General features: G+C 42.9%; 2 protein-coding genes across 3 annotated transcripts in view; one reads left to right on the top strand and one right to left on the bottom strand.

The window, feature by feature from the left end:
- Nucleotides 1-17,282, bottom strand: part of rpa3 (replication protein A3) — a 74,103-nt gene extending 56,821 nt beyond the window's left edge. Inside the window, exon 1 of the mRNA XM_055512725.1 lies at nt 17,261-17,282. Within this exon, the coding sequence (XP_055368700.1) occupies nt 17,261-17,278 (18 nt within the window). The 5' untranslated portion in view covers nt 17,279-17,282. The remainder of the gene's footprint in view (nt 1-17,260) is intronic.
- Nucleotides 1-23,901, top strand: part of glcci1a (glucocorticoid induced 1a) — a 74,734-nt gene that overhangs the window by 37,921 nt on the left and 12,912 nt on the right. For both annotated transcript variants that reach the window (XM_029167577.3, XM_055512724.1), the window contains one exon: nt 22,878-22,965. In XM_029167577.3, the coding sequence (XP_029023410.3) occupies nt 22,878-22,965 (88 nt within the window). The remainder of the gene's footprint in view (nt 1-22,877; nt 22,966-23,901) is intronic.

The raw sequence follows: 23,901 nt of genomic DNA, 5'->3' as shown, positions 1-23,901 counted from the left end.
AATTGTAACAACTGTTTATCGGTTGTTTTAGCACAGACAGGCCTGTCCTCTTGTTTGGTTTATTTTTTGTCTGGTATTGTTCATTCTTACATTAGAGAAGGTTTTGACCTACATAATAATGAACATTTCACTAATCTACAATTCTGATTGCAGTACCTTTTGTTTTGATGAGGTGATGGTGAGGACAGCCACAGCTTCTATCTGGTAGAGGACTGCTTCCGCTCAGTCTTCCAAATAGTGATGAGAACAAGGATCACCACATCTCCCTGGTCATCTGTTTACAACTATACCTGTCCTGCTGCAGAAACTTCTGTCCTCAAACCCCCACACTTCTTAATTAACTCAGTAACCTATACATTGTACATTGGAGTGTGAAGGTAACGGTTTGTTCTAGCTTTGGAGTAGTGGTGCATTTTTTTGGTTGACAATAAAAATGGCTTTAACTATTACGTATTTCACTGAACTTTGTTTCTGAAGGGAAAACACTTTTGTTCAGCAAATCTTGAAAAGGAAAGGAAAAGGAAATCTATTGAAATTACATGTTTTTTTCTTTCTAATATGGTAAGCTATAAAGTTGAACCAGCCATAAATAAAAAGCATATAAATTATATATAAATTAAAAAAAGTATTGTACTCACAAAAAACACATTTTTACTCAAATGGTAAAGGAGTTATTCCATAGGTGGTCTACACCCATCATACAGTGAGTGTTTTAGTGTTTTATCCATCAGAAAACTCTGCCTTCATCTACACCCCAAGCATGAAAGATGGCAACTCAGATTCTTCACCCCAGGAATCCCCAGCATCAGCTTACTAGCCTCTGTAGACTAGATACCTGTAACAACCGCAGATACAGAGACATATTACTGTCACATTTATCAAGAATGACAAAAAACATAATTAAAAGCAGTAAAAATACGTCAGGTCAATATATAATTTGAACCAATGCTTTTTTGTTCTCAGGTAGGTCATGCAGTGATTGCTCTAAATATTAATGCACATTTTTTAAATAAAATTATGTCAGAGCAGCAGCACAAGACAAAAACAGAAAACAAAGTGTTTGCTTATGGGGGATGAAAAACGCATATTGACAGGGGCAGTGTGGACAATCTACAGGGTTTCATGGGATGAAAATTTACAGAGACCTTACTGAGACATTAAAGTCCAATATTTTTTAGAATGAAAAGTAGTCTCAGTCTCCTTTAACATCACACTGGAAAACCCAGTCATGGACTTTTTGAATCTGTTGTATAGGTCCCATACAGCCTCCCAGTTCTATAGTCTGAAATTGTTAAGGCGCAGGGACCTTGGAAGGGATTTTACAAAAGAGGCGTGGTTGGCTATCTTGGAAAACTGTGGGAGGTTTGTGAGGGAGGCAAGGGGGAAACTCACACAATATAAAATAGCATAGATATTATCACACCCCTGTAGGACTGTTTAGGATGAAACTGTCTCAATCTGTGTTGGAAATGTAAGAAAGAAATGGGAACTTTCTTACACTGCATATGGGAATGCACAGTAAGAACATTCTGGGTCAAAGCCTTGGAAAATTTATCATCATTATCATATCACTTATCATTTATCAATTTGTCATTGGTTTGGGTCACCAATTCCTTTAAATCTTGCCTTGTGCTTACTGGGAGATAAATCTTTAATGCCAGGGACATTCAAAAATACTTATTCCGTTATTATTTTATATTAGGTATGGTTACAGCTGCGAGACATTGGAATTAAGATAAAGCTCCACACTGAAAAGGAATAGACAGATGCAATGGCGGAAAGTACCTCTTTTGAAGCCATACTAAGCAAGTTGAAAGACTACACAGTCGATGACAGCTCCGTATGGAATCTTTTTTGGAATTATCTAAAATTTGAACAATCATATGAATAGATAACATACGACCCTCCACATGTTGATTGACCTTTGTCAGTTTGTAATTTGCAACTATTATATTATTATTTTATTTTATCTAGTCTCCCTACTCGACCATGCCAGCTTATGTTGTAAACAGAATCTACCCAGTAATTTTGTAATTCTGATACTAAACCAACTCTTTCTCTCCAAATGTTATGTACTGCCTCTCACCTATTACCCCAAAATACCAAAAAATTTAAATGGGAAGATATTAATATTAATGTTTATCATTTATCGGCACCAAAATCACCAAAACAACACCATAATTGCTACAAGAGTATTAGTGTAAGAACATATCTGACAACCTAGTGGGATTTTCTTAAAATGACTAGATCTTTGCTATCTCTTTGCCAATAGACTCCTCTTTGGAACAATCCGGACGTTACAGACGTACCAGATGTCCAGATGTACAAAACAAAAAGCAATACACTTTTTCATTTGGAATAACAAAGGAATAACGAATCTACAACATGTTATTTCAAGAGACAATTTTACCTCTTTTGAAGAACTAGTGTCCCGATACAAAATCACTGCTGCAGATAGAATATCAGCAACTTACTCAAAGCAAAAGCTAAAAATACTTGTATGTGTGTGTGTATATATACTGTTGTGGAAAAAAAAATACCACGAAAGCTTCTGACCACTCAATAAAGTCAATGAAAAGAAGAATTCAAAAGTTGTCTTTGCGAATTTATTTCTCCATATGAATGTAGAAAAATTAAAAAAGAAAGGAAAAAGATAGGTAAAAGAAAAGAAAGGCACCCGGGTGGAGAGAACAAGTTGATGCTCACACAAAGTGCACACCAAGGTTCCCTGAAAACGTCTCCTCCTGTCCCGAGTTTTAAAGCCTACAGATAACACAAAACCTCCACACATGAGCTCAAACTTTAGGACAATTTGCCAAGTCTACATGAGCAAAGGTGACAAAAGAGGAAGGCCTCACTCAAGGAGCATTCTGTTCCTTGTCTAAGTCAAACACTACGTCACAGAATCATCAAGTCAGACAGTCAGAAACTGTCTCACAGAGTGATCAAATCAGAACTAGGCTTCCTGCTCAAAAGATAACTGAGGACCATTCTTGCTCAGAGGCTTGCAGCAATATACTTGAATAATGCATAGAATGTTTAAGGATGTATATGGTCAACACTTATGAATATGAACATGAATCAAAAACAATCAGATCATTATTAAGGCATTAATAATGAAAATTATTGGCATTAAGGGATAATATAAAATTTCCATCACAATTCACACACATGCTGGATATCGCTGGATAGCTCAATCGGTAAAGTCATAGGACTTGCATACGGGGGTCCCCTCGTTCGAATCCCCGTTAGGGCAAATAAGCATCCTTGGGCAAGACCCTTCAAGCTACTGCCTACCTCATATGATGAGAGACAATGAACGACATGAAATACCGGCTCAGATGTCGGTCTAACAAGGTGGCGAGAAGTGGGCTACTGGAACAAGAAAGAAATGGCAGAGAATAAGGCTCTGTTGGAATGCTACTACTCAAGTAACCCTAGTCAAAGGGGTTACATGCAAAGAATGTGCGGTGAATGGGAAAGGAGAAACCCACAGTCTAGGCTGACGGCGAAGCAACTAGTAGCTCAGTGTTCCAACATCCACAAACGGCAACTACTGTCACAACTTGAGATTGACGAGATACAACACAAATGCTACGGCAAGGGGGAGCCAGGACGCCAAGTCAGAGGGGAAGTTTCACCATCTCCCCAACCGGAAATTGGGTACGAAGCCCCAATAAGCACAGATACGCTGAGCGAGGCAGCGACTGACCTGAAAGATAAGATCATGGCGAGATTGAACAGGCAACCCCGAACCCCACTACAACGACTAAGTGAAGTACCATCAGATAGTCTCATGGAAAATGTGAATGCAGCATTGAGAGCGATTGGAGGGAAGTGAGCCCAGAGAGGTGCAATGAAAAGACCGATGCCCAAGAGGTACAGCCTGAAGCACTTGAAATTGCCAAGCAAAGGCTACAAGCCTTGTCCAGCCACCTAAAGAGATACACCAGAGATAACGAAGCCAGATGAATAAACCGGCTGTTCGCAACACAACCTGCGAAAGTGTACTCTCAATGGCAGGGTAATAACAACAGAGCAGACCCACCAAGGCTGGAAACTGAACAGTACTGGAAAAGAAGGTGTCACACAACAGTGATGCACAGTGGCTGGTGGATCTGAGGGAAGACCACAGCAACCTCCCTGAACAGAATCCAGTGACTATCACAGTGGCAGACATCCAACAAAGAGTCTCAGGTATGAAAAACTGGACAGCACCTGGCCCTGACATGATCCACGCCTACTGGCTAAAGAAGCTCACTGCAATCCATGAGCGCCTGGCAGCACAAATGAACCAGCTGCTAAGGGATGGGAATCACCCTGAATGGCTAACCGAAGGGCGAACGATCCTGATAATGAAGGATCCCTCAAAGGGTGCAGTCCCATCCAACTACCGGCCAATAACCTGCCTCTCCACAACATGGAAGCTCATGTCAGGCATCATCGCAGCTAAGATAAGTGGGCACATGGGTCAATACATGAGCAAAGCACAGAAGGGCATTGGTAAGGATACCAGAGGAGCCAAACACCAACTCCTGGTAGACAGAACAGTCACCCAAGACTGCAGAATGCGACACACCAACCTGTACACAGCCTGGATCGACTACAAGAAAGCCTATGACTCAATGCCACACACATGGATCACTGAATGCTTGGAGCTGTACAACATCAACAGAACTCTAAGGGCCTTCATTGCAAACTCGATGAGGTTGTGGAGAACCACCCTTGTAGCCAATGGGAAGCCACTTGCCCAAGTATCCATCAAATGTGGCATATACCAAGGAGATGCACTTTCCCCACTGCTGCTCTGCGTAGGTCTGAACCCCCTCAGCCAAATAATAAACAAGACTGGCTATGGATACCGACCCCGGAACGGGGCCACCATAAGTCACCTCCTCTACATGGATGACATCAACCTGTACGCCAAGAGCGAGCGAGACATAAACTCACTGATCCACACCACCAGGATCTACAGCTCGAACATCGGGATGTCATTCGGACTCGAAAAAAATGTGGGAGGATAGTGACAAGGAGAGGCAAGGTAATCCACACAGAAGGGGTCTCACTCCCAGAAGGAACAATAGCAGACAATGAGGACAACTACAAGTACCTTGGAATACCACAGGCGAATGGCAACCTTGAACAGGCAACAAGGAATGTGGCAACAACTAAATACCTCCAATGAGTAAGGCAAGTCCTAAGAAGCCAGCTCAATAGCAAGAACAAATCCCAGGCAATAAACAGCTATGCCCTGCCAGTGATCAGATACCCTGCGGGAATAATAAGGTGGCCAAAGGAAGAGATACAGACCACAGATGTTAAGACACGCAATTCCTCACCATGCATGGAGGGTTCCAGCCCAAATCCAGCTCCCTGAGACTGTACGCTAGCCTCAAGGAAGGAGGCCGAGGACTAGTGAGCGTGAGGGCCACTATCCAGATGAAACATCCAAGATCCATAAGTACATCAAGGATAAGGCCCCAACAGATGATGTGCTGAGTGAATGTCTCAGGCAGTGGTACACGGGATGTACCATGGGAACATAACTGAAGTGGCTGATCTCAACAAATTCTACCAATGGCTTGAAAGGGCTGGGCTGAAGGACAGCACAGAGGCACTCATCCTGGCTGCACAGGAGCACCCCTGAGCACCAGAGCCATAGAGGCCCAGCTCTACCACACCAGACAAGACCCAAGGTGTAGGCTGTACAAAGAGGCCCCTGAGATGGTCCAGCACATAACTGCAGGGTGTAAGATGCTGGCAGGGAAAGCATACAGTAACACCATAACCAAGTGGCTGGCATAGTATACACATACTATATACATCTGCGCAGAGTATGGACTGGAGACCCCAAGGTTAAAGTGGGGAACACCTCCCAAGGTGGTAGAGAACGAGCGAGCCAAGATCCTGTGGGACTTCCAGATACAGACAGACAGAATGGTAATGGCGAACCAACCAGACATTGTGGTGGTGGACAAAGAGCAGAGGAAAGCTGTAGTGGTGGATGTGGCAATACCAAGCGATGGCAACATCAGGAAAAAGGAACATGAGAAACTAGAGAAATACCAAGGGCTCAGAGAAGAACTGGAGAAGGCTTGGAAGGTAAAGGCCACAGTGGTGCCTGTGGTGATCGGAGCACTGGGGGCAGTGACCCCCAAACTGGAGGAGTGGCTCCAACAGGTCCCTGGAAAACGTCCGACATCTCAGTCCAGAAAAGTGCAGTCCTAGGAACAGCAAGGATACTGCGCAGGACCCTCAAGCTCCCTTGCCTCTGGTAGAGGCCCCGAGCTTGGAAAATGGATGAGACCACCCGCGTAGGGTGAGAATAGAGTGGTATATATATAGTAGCGGATTCAAATTTTTCAAATTAATAGTTTGATATTAATGCAGAAACATTAATATTCCTCGAATTTGGGGCACCAGGTTTGTTTTAAAGCTGAAACCACGCTTGTATCAATCTAGTCAACGCCAGACATCAATTTAATGAGTTACTAGTTATGAACAATGATAACAACTTTCTTGCGATAAAACCAAATCAGTCTCTAATGTTGTGAATTCTTGTCGCGGTTCAGTGACCTTTGCTAAAATCTGAAGAACAATGCTCACAAAACCAGATTCCTTGTAACGTTTTATTAATGTAATACTACTGGATATAGGAATAAAATAATATGAAAATAATCAAATAAACAAACAATCGACATGAGATGATCAGCAATGGATGAACAAAGAAAGTGTTGGTGAATGAGGGTGTGTGTGTGATGTAAGCTTTGTATGTCAAATAATGCAATTAATACAATTAATGAACATATGTGAACACAATTACAGAAAGCACAGCAATCAGCATTGAATGAATCAATGAGTGAAAGGACAAGGAATGATCAAGACCTAGGTGTGTGATGGCTTTGATCAAGCGAAAAGAGTATTTGTTTCTAACTTATAAAAACCTAAGGATAACTAATGAATTTGGAATGTTCAATTTTAGTGCTTTGAGAAACACTAGAATTCTTAGAGAGAGGATTAGAGATGTTTGTTTGCCTTAATTTGGAGCTTTAGCCGCTGTGCAGCGTCTCCCGTTACCGGCTTGGTTGAGCAGAAGTGCCCTCTCTGATCCAAGTGCCACGGCCTCTGGGCCAGGAATCGTTGCCCACGGTGATGATGATGATGGTTCGGGGTCAGCAAAATTATAGTCAGCCAGGTTGAACTTTCCAATGTGTTTTAAACGTCAGCACTACTTAAACAAGCCCAAAAAGGAAACAGGCTGGAATCGAATTTAGTTAGTCCAATCAAAAATAGCGAGTTAATTAAGGACTGTTGGTTATAGTTTCAGTTTCGCAGAGTTTCTTGAGATGACTTTCTAAAGTAACAGAAGTCGCTGCTCGTTCGTATTTTTAAGTTTGGTAGAGGGGTAGAGTAAAATATGATTCAACTAGGGTGTGACTGGTTTAAATACGCTTGGGGCAGTGGTCACTTCAGGGTGGAGAAATCAGTTCAACCAGTGGTGAAGAGTTCCACCTCATCAGATCAGGTATCAAACTATTTGATTTGGATTGCTCCTAAATCTGGGATAACTAAGCTTTCCTCTTTTTCATCAAGCTCAACGTTCCATCACACTATAACACAGTTCACATGTGACGATCACTTTGGTACTCAAATAAGCAGAGAAGTCAGAATGGTTAAACAGCAATGTTAAATGCATAGATTATTAGGGTTATATACGTGGTCTCTTAAAACGCTGTAATGGTCTTGTCCCTATGTAACACCAAGTAAACATTGAACTAGACATTACTAATTAAACTATTTTAACACTTGCAACACAATAATGAGGATACATAATTTACCTGGTGTGCCTAGCATATATGTATGGTGCACAGTTTAAAAGAAGGTGAGTATCTTTATTTCAGTTTTATACATTCACACAAAGGAAAGCATGATGATAAGTTTAAGTCCCTTTGTGGTTCTTGAGGAATTTTCAATTCAATTCAATTTTATTTATATAGCACCAAATCACAAAAAAGTTATCTCAAGGCACTTTACAAAGTAAGGTTTAAGACCTTACACAACTAAACCCAACAAATCCCACATACAGCTAGCCTTTAATTTGACAGCAACAGTGGAGAGGAAAAACTGCCTCTCTAACGAGGAAGAAACCTCCAGCAGAGCCAGGCTGGATGTGGGCGGCCATCTGCCTCGACCGGTTGGGGTGAGGGGAGAGAGAGGGAAAAGCACAGCAACAACAACAAGCAACAACAGAGCACAGGCAGGATGCTTGGACCAGACACTGGACACAGGCAGGATGGTTGGATCCGCAGCTGCCCATCACAGACACAAAGCTCTGAGTCCGATGATACCTGTAGGTGAGGACAGAGTGGAGGAGAGAGAGAGAGAGAGAGAGAGAGAAGCACAATTACTGGAGAGCTCCTTAAGATAAGAAGGAGCTTTATCATTGAGTGCTTTGTAGGTGAGTAGGAGAATTCTAAATTCTATCCTACATTTTACAGGCAGCCAGTGTAGAGAAGCTAATGTAGGAGAAATGTGATCTTTCTTTCTAAGTACTGTCAGAACTCTGGCTGCAGCATTTTGAATAAGCTGTAGGCTTTTTAAAGAGCTGTTAGGACATCCTATGAGTAAGCAGTTACAGTGGTCCAGCCTAGAGGTAACAAATGCATGGATCAGTTTCTCTGCATCGCTCTGAGAGAGGATGCTTCTGATTTTAGCTATATTTCTGGAGATTTGTTTAATGTATGATGTAAAAGAGAGATCCTGGTCAAAGATGACACCAAGGTTCCTTACAGTAGAATCTGAAGCTAATGTTGTGCCATCCAGGGTGGCTATCTGACTCAATAGTGTCTCCCTCTGATTTTTATGCCCAACAATACGAATTTCAGTTTTATCTGGACGTTTTGGGACATCCAGGATTTTATGTCTTTTAAACAACTTTGAGTTTTGACTAGTTGATCTGTTTCATTTTGTTATAAAGACATATAAAGCTGAGTATCATCTGCATAACAATGAAAATTAATAGAATGCTTTCTAATAACCTCACCTAGAGGAGACATGTATAGGCTAAACAGAATTGGACCAAGCACAGAACCCTGTGGTACTCCATAGCTAATCCTTGTTCATGTGGAGAATTTCTCATTAACATGAACAAACTGGAATCTGTTCAACAAATAGCATTTAAACCATCCCATTGGTGTTCCTATTCTATGTTCTAGTCTCTGCAATAGAATGTTATGATCAATTGTATCAAATGCAGCACTGAGATCTGACAGGACAAGGACAGAAACTAGACCATTGTCCGAAGCTAATAGAAGATCATTAGTGACTCTAACCAGAGCTGTTTCTGTGCTATGATGTTTTCTAAATCCTGACTGAAAATCCTTATACAGGTTATTCCCACTCAGGTGGTCAGATAATTGTTTAGCCGCAATGTTTTCAAGAATCTTAGAAATAAAGGGTAAATTTGCAACGGGCCTATAGTTGGCTAGTTGCAGATTAGAGCTGATTAAAGGTAGAACTTCTTTGAGTAATCTGGTTGGGATTGGATCTAAAAGACAAGTGGACGACTTGGAAGAGTTGATTACTGAGGTTAACTCCATATGAGTTATGGGGAAGAAGCTGTCTAGGTAAGACAGAGGATTTAATAAATTTAAAGTTGATGGATTTAGACAGTGCTTTCTGTCATTTGGAAGATGTCGCTGCTGAATGTCTTCTCTAATGGTGATCATTTTATTAGTAAAGTAGTTCATGAAGTCATTGCTGCTGAGATTTAAGGGGATCGTAAACTCAACACAGCTATGACTCTTAGTCAGCCTAGCTACAGTGCTGAAAAGAAACCTGGGGTTGTTTTTATTTTCCTCAATTAAGGAGAATTAATATGGGTTTTTAGCAGCACAAAGTGCTTTTTTATATATTATTAGACTGTTCTTCCATGCAATGCAGTTTACATTTGTTTTGTTGGAACGCCACTGCCTTTCTAGCTGTCTGGTCCTGTGCTTTAGGCTGCGGATCTCTGAGTTATACCATAGAGTTACAGTAACCTCCTCTGATCCAGTGCCTACTTCAAAGGAGGAGCCACTGTGTCTAACAGTGTACGTAGAGAAGCTGCAGCATCATCTACAAGACCGTCAACCTGTTCATAAGGATTAAGGTGACTGTTCTCCTCTGTGTATCTACAAGACAGTGAGGGAAAAGATGATGGAATCATCTGCTTGAATTTGGCAACAGCGTTGTCGGATAAACCTCTGCTATAGTAAGATTTTTTTCCAGCTGCTGTAAGGTCAATTATGGTAAATTCAAAAGTTAATAAGAAATGGTCAGATAAAAGGGTTTTGGGAAAGGCCTAATAAATTATCAATTTCAACCCCATATGTCAGGACAAGATCGAGGGTATGATTAAAACAATGAGTGGGTTCATTTAACTGCTGAGTAAAACCAATAGTGTCTATTAAGGAGTTAAAAGCAGTGCTGAGACAGTTGCTGTCAACATCTACATGAATGTTAAAGTCTCCCACTTGAACATCACACAGAAATCAATCTAATATCAAATAATAGCATTTTGTGTGAAGGGCAACAACTTGTTGATGGCTTAGCTATTTTCTGTTTGCTGCAAAGTTATAATTGTTCTGTGTGGTTTAAAACAGGCAGCGCCACAGCAGCAACACGTTTTTGTTTTCATTCTCCTCAGCGTTTTCTTGTCTTTAAATAGAAGGCGTCTCTTAAGAAAATGTACACACCCACCGCTCTAACGTCTGATACAACATATTGGCTTCACATAATTTAATAATTATGGGTTGCGGTTTAATTAATATAATTTGAATGCGCATGGCCAAGTAAAGACGTAGAGCGCAGTCCATCTGCGACTACAGCCGCTTATTTAGGTTTTAAACTTCCACAACTTGTTAATGAATGTTTTCCAATAGTCGTAGATTTTACGTAAATAATTGTAAAAATCATAGGAATTTGTTTTACAGCAGTTGTCGATCGTAATTTTGACAGGACGCCAGAAATCAGCAGATCTACAGCGACGCATTACACCAACATGTTTGTTCGTACGCGTTTACTCTGTGTCTGTGTCTGTGTCTGTGTCTTGACTTGTTTTGACTGCGCGTGTCATTGTAACTGAGTGGCTGAGATCAATCTTAATCAGCACAAAGCGCAAAAAACACAAAGTCGTTCTCTCGTTACCTCTGCTTATAATTTGGTGAAGACATCAAACTCTTACACAAACACGTGACATGTTTTGGAGTCATGTGTCCAGACAGAGAGTGACCAATACACAAATGTATGGATGTGCAAATACAGGCTACGAGAGGAACGGGGGAGTGGTGCACTAGATGTAGCGAGAATTTGTTTTGACTGTGCGTGTCATTGTAACTGAATGAGTGGCTGATGTGACTTATTTGGCCCGTGTACGTTTCAAAACTTTGATTTCCCATCCGTCCATCCATCCACCTTCACCGGCTTCTCCTTTCTCTTGCTATGGGCGGCAAACAGATTTAAATAAAAGCACCACCTTACAGACCAATAAACCGAGCAAAAATATGTTTAAACAAAAACACACGGAATTGGATTTAAAACGTTTTTTTCGTTTAGAGAAAAACGAAAAACAAAAAACCTCTGCTTTTAATTTTTAATCGAAGCTCATCCGTGGATGGATCGCGGGGCAGCAGTCTTAGCAGAGAGCTCCAGACTGCCACTGGAATAAAACACGAGATTAAATGATATCTGATGTGTTTCGTACTCAGTTGACTTGGATCTGAGTTCGACCAAGCTTTTGTTTGTCTCATGTTTGCTCACAGTTGCAAAGGCAAACTTCTCATCCCTCCCCTCCCCCGTAGAGGCGCATAGACATGCTAATGTGTTCCTACCACTCGATCAGCAGGTGAGAAATACCTAAGCTCCGGGACAAAGCTCCATGGGAGACTGGGCAGCATTGGGCGGCGTGATCAGCTGCAGGTCTAAGACTCATTAATGCAGCAAGTAGTTTGATCTATATGTTTACTCTGCAAGAGTAACGTATGTATTTATCGTAGCTTTCAGGAATATGGTGACGCACGTTGGGTAAGAGCGGCGTAAAGAAAAAAGTGTACATGTGCCGTACTGTCTTGCCGTGTTAAGCATTAAAGAAGAATACCACGTAAAGATAATTGTAGCCCGTAACAACAGCGAGAAATCAGGGTTACAGTAGCTTGTCTGCCACAAATCGAACGCTGCACGCGGGAGGGCGCACCATTCAGCTTATTATTTTTGGTTTTAAACTGCCGTAATTTGTCATAACTTACTTACGTACATAACTATACTAAATACTATAGTTGTCCACCACAGTCGACCAGCGGTTCGTAGTCTTCGGGATCCATGCACTAAATATCACGACAATGTTATTTCGTGGGTCAAATGATGCTTATGAGACACTGTTTTTCCAATAATTAAAATTGAAAGAGTGCTCCCACTGAGACTCAAACCCGGGACAAAACTTTACAGCCACGCTTCTTAACCACTAGGCCAGCTGACACCTGACAAGTGGCCGTTCCACAGGAGGCTATATGACATAATCAACTACGATGTTTTAGGACCAAAAGTGGTAGTCAACCGCCCGTATGACATCAAGCTCGGGTCCTCTACCAGAGGCCAGGAAGCTTCAGGGTTCTCCGCAGTATCCTTGCTGTTCCTAGGACTGCACTTTTCTGGACTGAGATGTCGGATGTTTTTCCAGGGATCTGTTGTAGCCACTCCTCCAATTTGGGGGTCACTGCCCCCAGTGCTCCGATCACCACAGGCACCACTGTGGCCTTCACCTTCCAAGCCTTCTCCAGTTCTTCTCTGAGCCCTTGGTATTTCTCTACTTTGTCATGCTCCCTTTTCCTGATGTTGCCATCGCTTGGTATTGCCACATCCACCACTACGGCTTTCCTCTGCTCATTGTCCACCACCACAATGTCTGGTTGGTTCCCCATTACCATTCTGTCTGTCTGTATCTGGAAGTCCCACAGGATCTTTGTGGAGCCCACATTGCTTCCGTTTTGGGAGGGCAGGCATAGCGACCTGAGCCACCTACACAGATCGGCCAGGCCGGACCGCAGCAGCCATAGAGACGTCACCCGAGGTCAGAACGGACCACTGTTGGGTCAACGCCGTCCACCCCAGGAGAACTAGAGGCAAACACTCCCCCCGTTGGAAGGGAAATTTTTATTTTAAAAACCAAAAACCCGATCTCTATATCACCATCACCATCAGATGTTCTGAACATTTTTCCAACCTATTCCAATTGACAAACAATACTAATCTACAATTAATAAAATATACAATTCCTTTTAGAACATACTGTCATTTATTTCATGTTCCGACCTTGCTAGAGATTTCACACGGACTGAACTTTGAAGTTTAAATCAACTCATACAGGACAAAGGATGTTCACTGTTCAACATAATTAAAAACTAGCAGATGAATTTAATGTATAGTTGGGGTATTTATAGCTGATTGGATTTGCAGAGCAATAGGTGCAGAGCTAAATGTGGACATATTAGAAAGCAAAAACAGTTTATAATAATATATTTGCTTATTGTGGTGCTACCATCCTTTAAAGGAGTCATATCATACTTTTCATTCTAAAAACTATTAGACTTTAATGTCTCAGTAAGGTCTCTGTAAATTTTCATCCCATAAAACCCTTTAGATCGTCCACACTGCCCCTGTCAGTACTGTATGTGGTTCTCACTCCCCATCAGCAAACGCTGTGTTTTCTGGGCGTGTCGCAAGCGAAGCTGCTCACCACACCTCTGTGCGGAAGCGCATACCTTTTTTGTTGTTTTTTTTTTTTTTTAATTGGCTCCATGGATACGAGCCACCACACGGTTAGGATACAATAGGTGGCAGTAGTGCGACATTGAGAATGCAATCCACCGCAATCCTCCACAGAAGAAGAAGACCCACTACAGAACTGCACGACATTAGTCAGCTGGTTCGTAGCGTAGTAGAACCATAGGGCTACGATCCCGAATCTGACCCTGAAGCTGAAGAGGAGGCTGTTGAAGTCGCCACATTTCGGCTGATGCAAGATGTGTCTCATTGGTAATGTCGCATTTACTTAAATTTAATTGATTTATGTAATTTGCAAAGTGACTAGCGGTTGCTAATGCTTATGCTAAATGGCGTGTGCAGCTTCAATATTCACAACACGACTTACCTGGAAAACTCTCGTTAATAGAAAACAGTACTTTAGCTTACATTATACAAATAAATAAGTTTGAGAGCATAGCTGAAATAATATAAATACATTTTACATTTACACATTTCACTGTTTTTGTCTTACTTGTGCTGCTGCTCTGACATGATTTTATTTAAAAAATGTGCATTAATATTTAGAGCAATCACTGCATGACCTTCCTGGGAACAAAAAGCATTGGTTCAAATTATATATTGACCTAACGTATTTTTACTGCTTTTAATTATGTTTTTTGTCATTCATGATAAATTTGACAGCAATATGTCTCTGTATCTAAAGTTGTTACAGGTATCTAGTCTACAGAGGCTAGTGAGCTGGTGCTGAGGATTCCTGGGGTGAAGAGTCTGAGTTGCCATCTCTTCATGCTTGGGTTGTAGATGAAGGCAGTTTCCTGATGGATAAAACACTAAAACACTCATAGTATGATTGATGTAGACCACCTGTAGAATAACTCCTTTACCATTTGAGTAAAAACGTGTTTTTTGTGAGTGCAACACTCATTAAGAATTTTTTTAACTTTATTTATATATAATTTATATGTGTTTTATTTATGGCCGCTTCAACTTTATAGCTTACCATATTAGAAAGAGAAAAACATGTAATTTCAATACTATGATTTCCTAAATAAAAGTGTTTTCCCTTCAGAAACAGAGTTCAGTGAAATACATAATAGTTAAAGCCAACTTTATTGTAAACCAAAAAATTACACCACTACTCCAAAGCTAGAACAAACTGTTACCTTCACACTCCAATGTGCAATGTATAGGTTACTGAGTTAATTTTTTTTTTTTTTTTTTTTTTTTTTTTTTTTTTTTTTCTCCGGCGCCGGTCGAGCTGGCTGCTGGTCACAACAGCTCCTGTCCTCTTACTTCTATTTATTACTTTCTTCACTTATTTAAGTTTACCTTTCTAGTGTGTTGTTAGTAACATTAGTGTACACAACCTGTACACAGCTTTTTTATAGTTTTTCTAAGTTTGGCGCAGTACAAACGCTGTTTTTAAAGCTACGATGTGCGTCGGGGTCAGAGCGCGCATTGTTTACACCGCGGAGCAGCTGATCGCGCTGCGCAGCGCCGTAGTTCTGCCCAGAGACAGACACGAGATCACCGCTGAGGTGCTGGTGAAGTCCCGACGTGGGCGCCGCGCCGGAAAACTACGACGGGAGAAAACGAGACGCTTCAGGCCCGCTGTCCCCTCCGTTATCATGGGGAACGTGAGATCTCTCGCCAACAAGATCGACGAGCTCGCGGCGCTCACACGGTACCAGCCGGAGTACAGAACGAGCAGCGTCCTGCTGTTCACGGAGACCTGGCTGACGTCACTCATCCCGGACTCGACTGTCGCACTGGACAATTTTCATCTGCTACGTGCGGACAGAACGGAGAACAGCGGTAAGAGGAAGGGAGGGGGTCTGGCTGTGTTTGTGAACATCAGGTGGTGTATGCCACAACATTGCACTGTCAAAATGAAGCTGTGTAACAGAGACATTGAGCTGTTAGCGGTGGGCATGAGGCCATTCTACCTGCCACGGGAGTTCACACACGTTATAATAATTGCTGTGTACGTCCCACCCTCCGCTAACGCTGACACAGCTTCTGAGACCCTGCTCTCAGTCACCAGCAGGCTGCAAACACAGCACCCACAGGCCCTCTTCCTGATCTCTGGGGACTTTAACCATGCACCTCCTTCAGCTGCTCTGCCTACATACACCCAGTATGTGACCTGCCCCACCAGAGACAATAAAACACTGGACTTATTCTATGCCAACACCAAAGAGGCCTACGCTGCATCCTCCCTCCCACCGCTGGGCAGAGCTGACCACAACATCCTGCATCTCCTGCCTGTGTATAAACCTGTTGTACACAGGCAGCCGGTGGTGCCCCGCACAGTGAAGAGGTGGACAGCTGAGAGCGAGGAGGCTCTCAGGGACTGTTTTAACACCACTGTGTGGACGGAGCTCTGCGACCCACATGGGGAGGACATTAACGCAATAACAGACTGTGTAACGGACTACATAAACTTCTGCTGTGAAAACACTGTTCCCACCAGGCGGGTTCGGTGTTTCACTAACAGCAAACCATGGGTCACCCCTGATATTAAAGCTCTGCTAAAGGAGAAGAAGAGAGCATTTAAATCAGGGGACAGGGAGGAGCTGAGGAGGGTGCAGAAGGAGCTGAGGAGGAAAATCCGTGAGGGGAAGTCCAGCTACAGGAGGAAGATGGAGGAGCAGCTGCAGCAGAACAATGTGAGTGAGGTGTGGAGGAGCCTGAAAACCATCTCAGGCTTCAAAGCTCCACACCCACAGGCTGAGGGGGACCTGAGCTGGGTCAACGAGCTGAACTCACACTTTAATAGGTTTGACCAAGCACCCACTCACACCTCCCAGCAGCTGCCTCCGAACCTCTTGTCACCTCATACCACTGGATTACCAGCCCCCACAGCCCTTCACACCTTTACACAAAGCCCTCTACCCTCAGCCCTGACGACTGGTGACTCATCCCAACCACACCCCCTCACTTCACACCACACTGAGTCACTTCCTCAACCCCTCACTTCACACCACACTAAGACACTCCCTCCACCCCTATCCTTCTCCAGCACCCAGGTGAGAAGTGAGCTCAGGAAGATCAAGGCCAGGAAAGCAGCTGGACCAGACGGCATCAGCTCCAGACTCCTTAAGTCCTGTGCAGGCGACCTGTGTGGAGTTATGGAGCATGTCTTCAACCTGAGCCTCAAGCTGAGGGTGGTACCACAGCTCTGGAAGACCTCCTGCGTGGTACCAGTGCCCAAGACACCGCACGCCAAAGACCCCAGCAGCTTCAGACCAGTGGCTCTGACATCACACCTGATGAAGACACTGGAGAGACTGGTCCTGGGTCACCTCCGCTCTGCGGTGGGAACCTACCTGGACCCGCTGCAGTTCGCCTACCGACACGGCATAGGAGTAGACGACGCCGTCATCTTCCTCCTACATCGAGCCCTTTCCCACCTAGAGAAGCCCGGCAGCACTGTGAGGATCATGTTCTTTGACTTCTCCAGTGCCTTCAACACCATCCAGCCAATGCTTCTGAAACACAAACTGGAGGAGGCTGGTGTGGACCTTCATCTGACGGAGTGGATTATGGACTATCTCACAAACAGGCCTCAGTTTGTGAGAGCCAGGGACTGTGTGTCTGACACTCTGACCTGCAGTGTGGGGGCCCCACACGGGACTGTACTGGCCCCCTTCCTTTTCACCCTCTACACGTCAGACTTCAGACACAACACGGACAGCTGTGTTCTGCAGAAGTTCTCTGATGACTCTGCGATCGTCGGACTGATCACCGATGATGACGATGCAGAGTACAGAGGACTCACTCAGAACTTTGTGGACTGGTGCCAGCGGAACCACCTCCTGATCAATGTAGGGAAAACGAAGGAGATGGTGGTGGATTTCCGCAGACAGCAGCCTGCTCTCATCCCACCGATGCACATCCAGGGAAGGGACATTGAGAGAGTGGACTCTTACAAGTACCTGGGAGTGCATCTGAACAATAAACTGGACTGGACTCATAACACGGATGCACTGTACAGGAAGGGTCAGAGCAGACTCTACCTGCTGAGGAGACTGCGGTCTTTTGGAGTGAAGGGGCCACTCCTGAAGACCTTCTATGACTCTGTGGTGGCATCAGCCATCCTGTACGGTGTGGTCTGCTGGGGCAGCAGCATCACAGCGAGGGACAGGAAGAGACTGGACAGGATCATCAGAAAGTCCAGCTCTGTCCTGGGCTGCACTCTGGACACGGTGCAGGAGGTGGGTGAGAGAAGGGTCCTGGCTAAACTGACATCCATCATGGACCAGGTCTCTCACCCACTGGAGGACTCACTGTCTGCTCTGGAGAGCAGCTTCAGTAGCAGACTGATCCACCCTCGCTGTGTGAAGGAGAGATATCGTAGATCCTTCCTACCTGCTGCTGTCAGACTGTACAATCAGAACTGTTGACCACATCCCACCACAGTCACTCACCCACTGCATCAGTGGTTTATATAGCAACCTGCTCTGCACAATATTTGTGTAAATCTGTGAACAATCATGTATATTGTTACCGGTACAAATCTTATACCCATTACTGTGCAATAACCCTGCAATGACCTCATACTCACTCTAACTGTACTGTACTGCTTTGTACTGTGCTAACACAAACTGTTCTGTACCTGTATTCTTGCTCATCTGTACTGCTGTTGTGAGAGGTAATTTCCCCACTGCGGGACTATTAAAGGTTTTCTTATTCTCTTATTCTTATTCTTAAGAAGTCTGGGGGTTTGAGGACGAAGGAGAAGCTTTTGCAGGGCCTTGCAGACGAAATGCATGAAAGTAGGGTAAACAGGGAGATGTGGTGATCCTTGTTCTCATCACTATTTGGAAGACTGAGCGGAAGCAGTCCTCTACCAGATGGAAGCTGTGGCTGTCCTCACCATCACTTCATCAAAACAAAAGGTAGTGCAATCAGAATTGTAGATTAGTGAAATGTTCATTATTATGTAGGTCAAAACCTTCTCTAATGTAAGAACACACAATACCACACAAAAAATTAAACCAAACAAGAGGCCAGGCCTGTCTGTGCTAAAACAACAGATAAACAGTTGTTACAATTCAAATATAAAATCTAAACAGTATATACTAATTAAAATCTTCTATTACCTATCTTACTGTTGGTACATACAAACTTACATACCTTCACTCCTGAGCTGGGCAGCAGATGTCCGTGTACCAACAGTCTGCAGTGATTTCTCTGTTTGACAGCCTCCTTGCATGTAGGTAACTGGGATTTGCCCTCCTACAGTATAGAAAAGACTGTTACATTTACTGTAAATTGTATTGGTCCTACAAATATAATGGCTATGGTACAAGCTATAGGTAACTGACCAGATAAGCAGCAGGTATTGTAGAGATGTGACTAATTAGCAACTAAGCTTGCAACACAACACAGTAATCATTCCAACTAATCATGTTAGAATTTGATAGAACAATGACATAACCCTAAATCACAAGTTGATTTAGGCTGTGACACAGGACGGGGTAATAAACATAACCGCGTTCATCTGCAGGTTCTTTTTGTAGCGATCGACCAGCTGTAGCTCTAAAGTGCAAAGGCCTAAAGGCATGCTAACGGCTAACGCAACACAAACAGGAGCGGCAGCACATCAACATCATTGCTATTAGCAGTTCCCCACACAGGTGTGTGATTGCACCAACTCAGAGTAGCACATTTGAAAGGGACAAAGGCTCAGTTGACTCACTGTGGCCGTTAGCGACGCTAGCGATTAGCTTGTCTCACATGTGGGTTACTGCATTTTAAACAGACCCAACTAACATATTTAGATATCACAAGTATCAAGCACAAACTTACTAGAGCGAGCTAGACCCACCGCTTCCTGTCTGTCGCCGCTGGAAGGGCGATAACGATCAGCTGTTCCCCGCAGGTGGATGTGATTACAGAAAAAGGACAGAAGCTAGACCCACCGCTCCCTGCCCGTAGCCGCTCGATGCCGTTAGTCATTAGCTTTTCTCCACACAGGTGTGTGGCTGCAGGAGCCCACATGAGCACATTTGAAGGGGACAAAGGCTCGGTCGACTGGCTGTAGCCGTAGCTAGTAACTTGCCCCACACATAGGTTATTACATTTTAAACGGACAAACTAACATTTTAAAACATTATAAATATCAAGCATGTACTTACTTTAGTGAGTGGATGACGGACTTTAGGAATAGGTCCTTTTTTTCCAACAGGAGCCGTGAAACAAATCCAGCATTGTACGCACCCTCGTTTGAAATGCACATACGTATAAATGCTGAGGCAGTGTTTCTGGCACCGGTCCGTTAAAAATAAAAGTGACCCACAAATCCTCACTTGTTGATCCCTTGGTTAAGTGATTAGACTTTGGTGTTGGTTAGAACACCCAAGAACCGAACTATTTCTATGGGAGGACTTGAACGCTGCCGTGCTTGTCTGTTCACGGTGAGTGAGAGGGGGAAAATGGCGGAAGTCCAGTTTTGGTTCGGGATCATTGTGGGGGTGGTGGTTCAGGATTTACAGGGAGGACTTCCGACCAAGGTGACGACAACTGAGACCCGGTCTCAGTGTAGGTCGTGGTCTGTTTTCATTGGGTGAGAAAATTTACGTTTTCAAAATGTAAAAAAAGCAGGAAATGCATTTCTACCGTGCTCAGTGTGTGTATATGTGACCCATAGAGTCATAGGAACGCTCCAAAATGTCTAAAAAGTGGATTTTGCATGATATGAGCCCTTTAAACCATTCGTCCGAGTATTGCTAAAAAACATGTCCTAAGCAGGAATCGTATCCAGGGTAGAGAGGCTACCACCTTACCCGCTATGCCACAACAGCTGGTGATTTTACCGCTCCAATGCATAGACATCACCAGGCGCTGGGTTTCATCCCTGCTAAAGCTCTGCCAGGCCTCCACTGCAACTGTCTTCAATTCCTGCTTGTTCTTGGGGCATTTTCTCTTATTATGTCTTCAGCAAATGAAGCATATGCTCAATCTGATTCAGGTCAGGTGATTGCCATTGCATAAAATCCACTTTTTTTCCTTAAGAAACTCTTTGGTTGCTTTTGCAGTATGCATTGTCCATCTGCACTGTGAAGAACCTTCCAATGAGTGCTGAAGCATTTGGCTGAATATCAGCAAATAGTATTGTCCAAAACACTTTAGAATTCGTCCTGCTGCTTTTGTCAGAAGTCACATCATCAATAAATACCAGAGAACCAGTTCCATTAGCAGCCATACATGCCCACGCCATGACACTACCACCACCACGCTTCACTGATAAGGTGGTATGCTTAGGATCATGAGCAGTTCCTTTCCTTCACTCTGGTACAAGTTGATCTTGGTCTCATCTGTCCATAGGATGTTTTTCCAGAACTGTGAAGACTGTTTTAGATGTTATTTGGCAAACTCTAATCTGGCCTTTCTGTTTTTGAGGCTCACTAATTGCTTAAATCTTGTGATGACCCCTCTGTATTCACTCTGGTGAAGTCTTCTCTTAATTGTTGGCTTTAAAAAAAATATACCTACCTCCTGGAGAGTGTTCTTGATCTGGCCAACTATTGTAAAAGGTGGTTTCTTCACCAGGGACAGAAATCTTCGGTCGTCCACCACAGTTGTTTTCCATGGTCTTTTGGGTTGTTTGGCGTTGCTGAGCTTATCAGTGTGTTCCTTCTTTTTAAGAAGTTGTTTTGGCCACGCCTAATATTTTTTCCATCTTTCTGATAGTTTTCTTTTGTTTTTTCAGGCTAATGATGGTGACAGCTCTTCATAACGTCGTCATACATTTCTGATTACATGGACATTTTATTAGCCAAAATGTGCCAAATGTGCAAAAATGTTTAACATGTTCTCTGTCCAGAGAAAACATGTTCAAATCCTACAACACACAGAATGCACTGCTCACTGACGAATCTCCCGAGCTGCAGGGATTGGACCTACCTGAGTCACCGACTGTGTGGCGTGTTACTCCGACTGTTTATAGACAAACATTCGGCCATTGCTTTATGTTTTTAACAAAAGGTCATATTTTACACCAACTACTCTCTCCTGCGCAAAGCTTCTCTCAATTGTCAGCTGCCCCACCTTGACCTTTGATCCATTAGGATGATGAGACAAACATAATGTCGCATAGGGAATGAGTGGTAATCACAGTTGTTTAGATGTTCTTGATTGCTTCGACCTACAGTAGTTAAAGAAACTAGGTTCCACTCATTTTTCAACATCACTATTCCAGCAGAGCAAAAGACACTGCTAGCAACTGTGCAATCCCGTTCTCATTGGATTGACATGTCCCCCACCCTTTTCCAAACAGTAAACAGGGATGCCATTCAAGCAGTCCAAAATCTACTTTTGGTGACCAAACAGAAACCATCTGTTCCTAACTATTACAAACTAGCAAAATTAGTATGAAATCATTGCAGTGCCTGTTTGACTTTCCTTCACACAAATCTTCAACTAGCATTAGTAGGAGGAGGTCTAAGGCATAGACTGAGTATTGTAGCGTCTGTGTCTTATATTCAAACAGATTTTTTCAGTTTTGGATTACATGTATTTTTTGTAATATTTACAGTATTTTAGTTTTCAGCCACAGTTTGGAAAAAATATGTCATGGAATAAATCAAAATTGCATTAAAGCATTTCTTCATCTGGATCTAATTCTTTGTAAAAAGGCAAATTTGACAGTTTTATAGAAAGACACCAAATGTCAACAGGCTACATTCGACAATCAATGATTGACTGATTTGGCAGAGATCAATATTTTGTATTTTCTTGTACACTGTGTAATGACAGATTGAGTGTGCTCATGTACTTGTTTGGAAGCTGTGTTGTTTGAAGGCAAAATTAGCTTTTGTTGCATATTTCAAATGTTTGGGCAGTCATAGCCTTTTGCAAAAAAAAAAGTCTCCTTTTGACCTTGTTGCCACTGTTTAGACCTGTGTATTACCTGTTTTAAAAATATCGAGTTTCAGTTGACGGGTGCATCAAAGCAAAAAGAAAAACTGTAAAATTGCAAAAATACAAATGTAATGTATGATTACAAATCAAGCAAAATAGTTTTATTATAGTATGCTGACAGTAACGTGTAATTGTACCTTTCTTTTCAGATTTCTGGATGTTGGCGTGAGAAAACAAAAAACCAGAGCAGCAGTCACCAGCGCCCGGCTTACTGGGGCCGTGCTGACCAGCTCAAAGGCAAGACATTAACACAAACACACACATCCATGGAATACAAGCTGACTGTGGAGTTTGACAAGAACACTTGCTCAAACACTGAGTGTGTTACATACAAAAGGCACCTGACATTTCTGTACCACGGAACATTAGTTTTACCTTACTGGTTCAGTCACAAAATGAACCTAACAGCAACAGAATAGAAAAACAGAGAGAAACCTTACATACCATACAAAAATCATCCTTAACAGAGCAAATGCAGTTAACAGTTCTGACTGAAAAGTCTGATAGCAGCAAGTAGGAAAGATCTGTGATATCTCTCCTTCGCACAGCAAGGGTGGATTAGTTTATTGCTGAAGCTGCTCTCAAGAGCAGACAGTGAGTCCTCCAGTGGGTGAGAGTCCTGGTCCAGGATGGAAGTGAGTTTAGCCAGGACCCGTCTCTCACCCACCTCCTGCACCGTGTCCACCGTGAGTGCAGCCCAGGACAGAGCTGGACTTTTTGATGATCCTGTCCAGTCTCTTCCTGGCTCACATTGTGATGCTGCTGCTCCAGCAGACCACACTCACAGGATGGACATGATTTATAACATTTTTCAAAAACAAGGAACAAAAAAGTAAATTTCTTTAAAAAACAAATATTTTCCACCATTTAATTTTAAAAAAGTTTTCAATTGGAATGTAATTTTTGAGCTAAATAAGCTTTAAATACAAGAAAGCACATTCATAATTACTTTAACAACAAAACAAAAACTTTTTCCTTAGAATGACAAATTAACAGTGCTCCGAGATCAATAAACTATGGAATTGTTGTTTTCCTGCAGCCTGGGTTCCAAAAATGTCTCAGCCCAAACAGCTCATTTCTCCCTGTAACATACATATATTACACCAAATACATTTCATTATGAAGTATTTGTTGTTTGTTAGAAATGGGAAATTCAATTCTTTTAAAAGTCCC

Source organism: Betta splendens, chromosome 11, assembly GCF_900634795.4.
Source record: "Betta splendens chromosome 11, fBetSpl5.4, whole genome shotgun sequence".
Taxonomy (NCBI): Eukaryota; Metazoa; Chordata; class Actinopteri; order Anabantiformes; family Osphronemidae; genus Betta; species Betta splendens.
The sequence above is the reverse complement of the archived record's forward strand: the minus strand, read 5'-3'. Positions and strand labels throughout refer to the sequence as shown.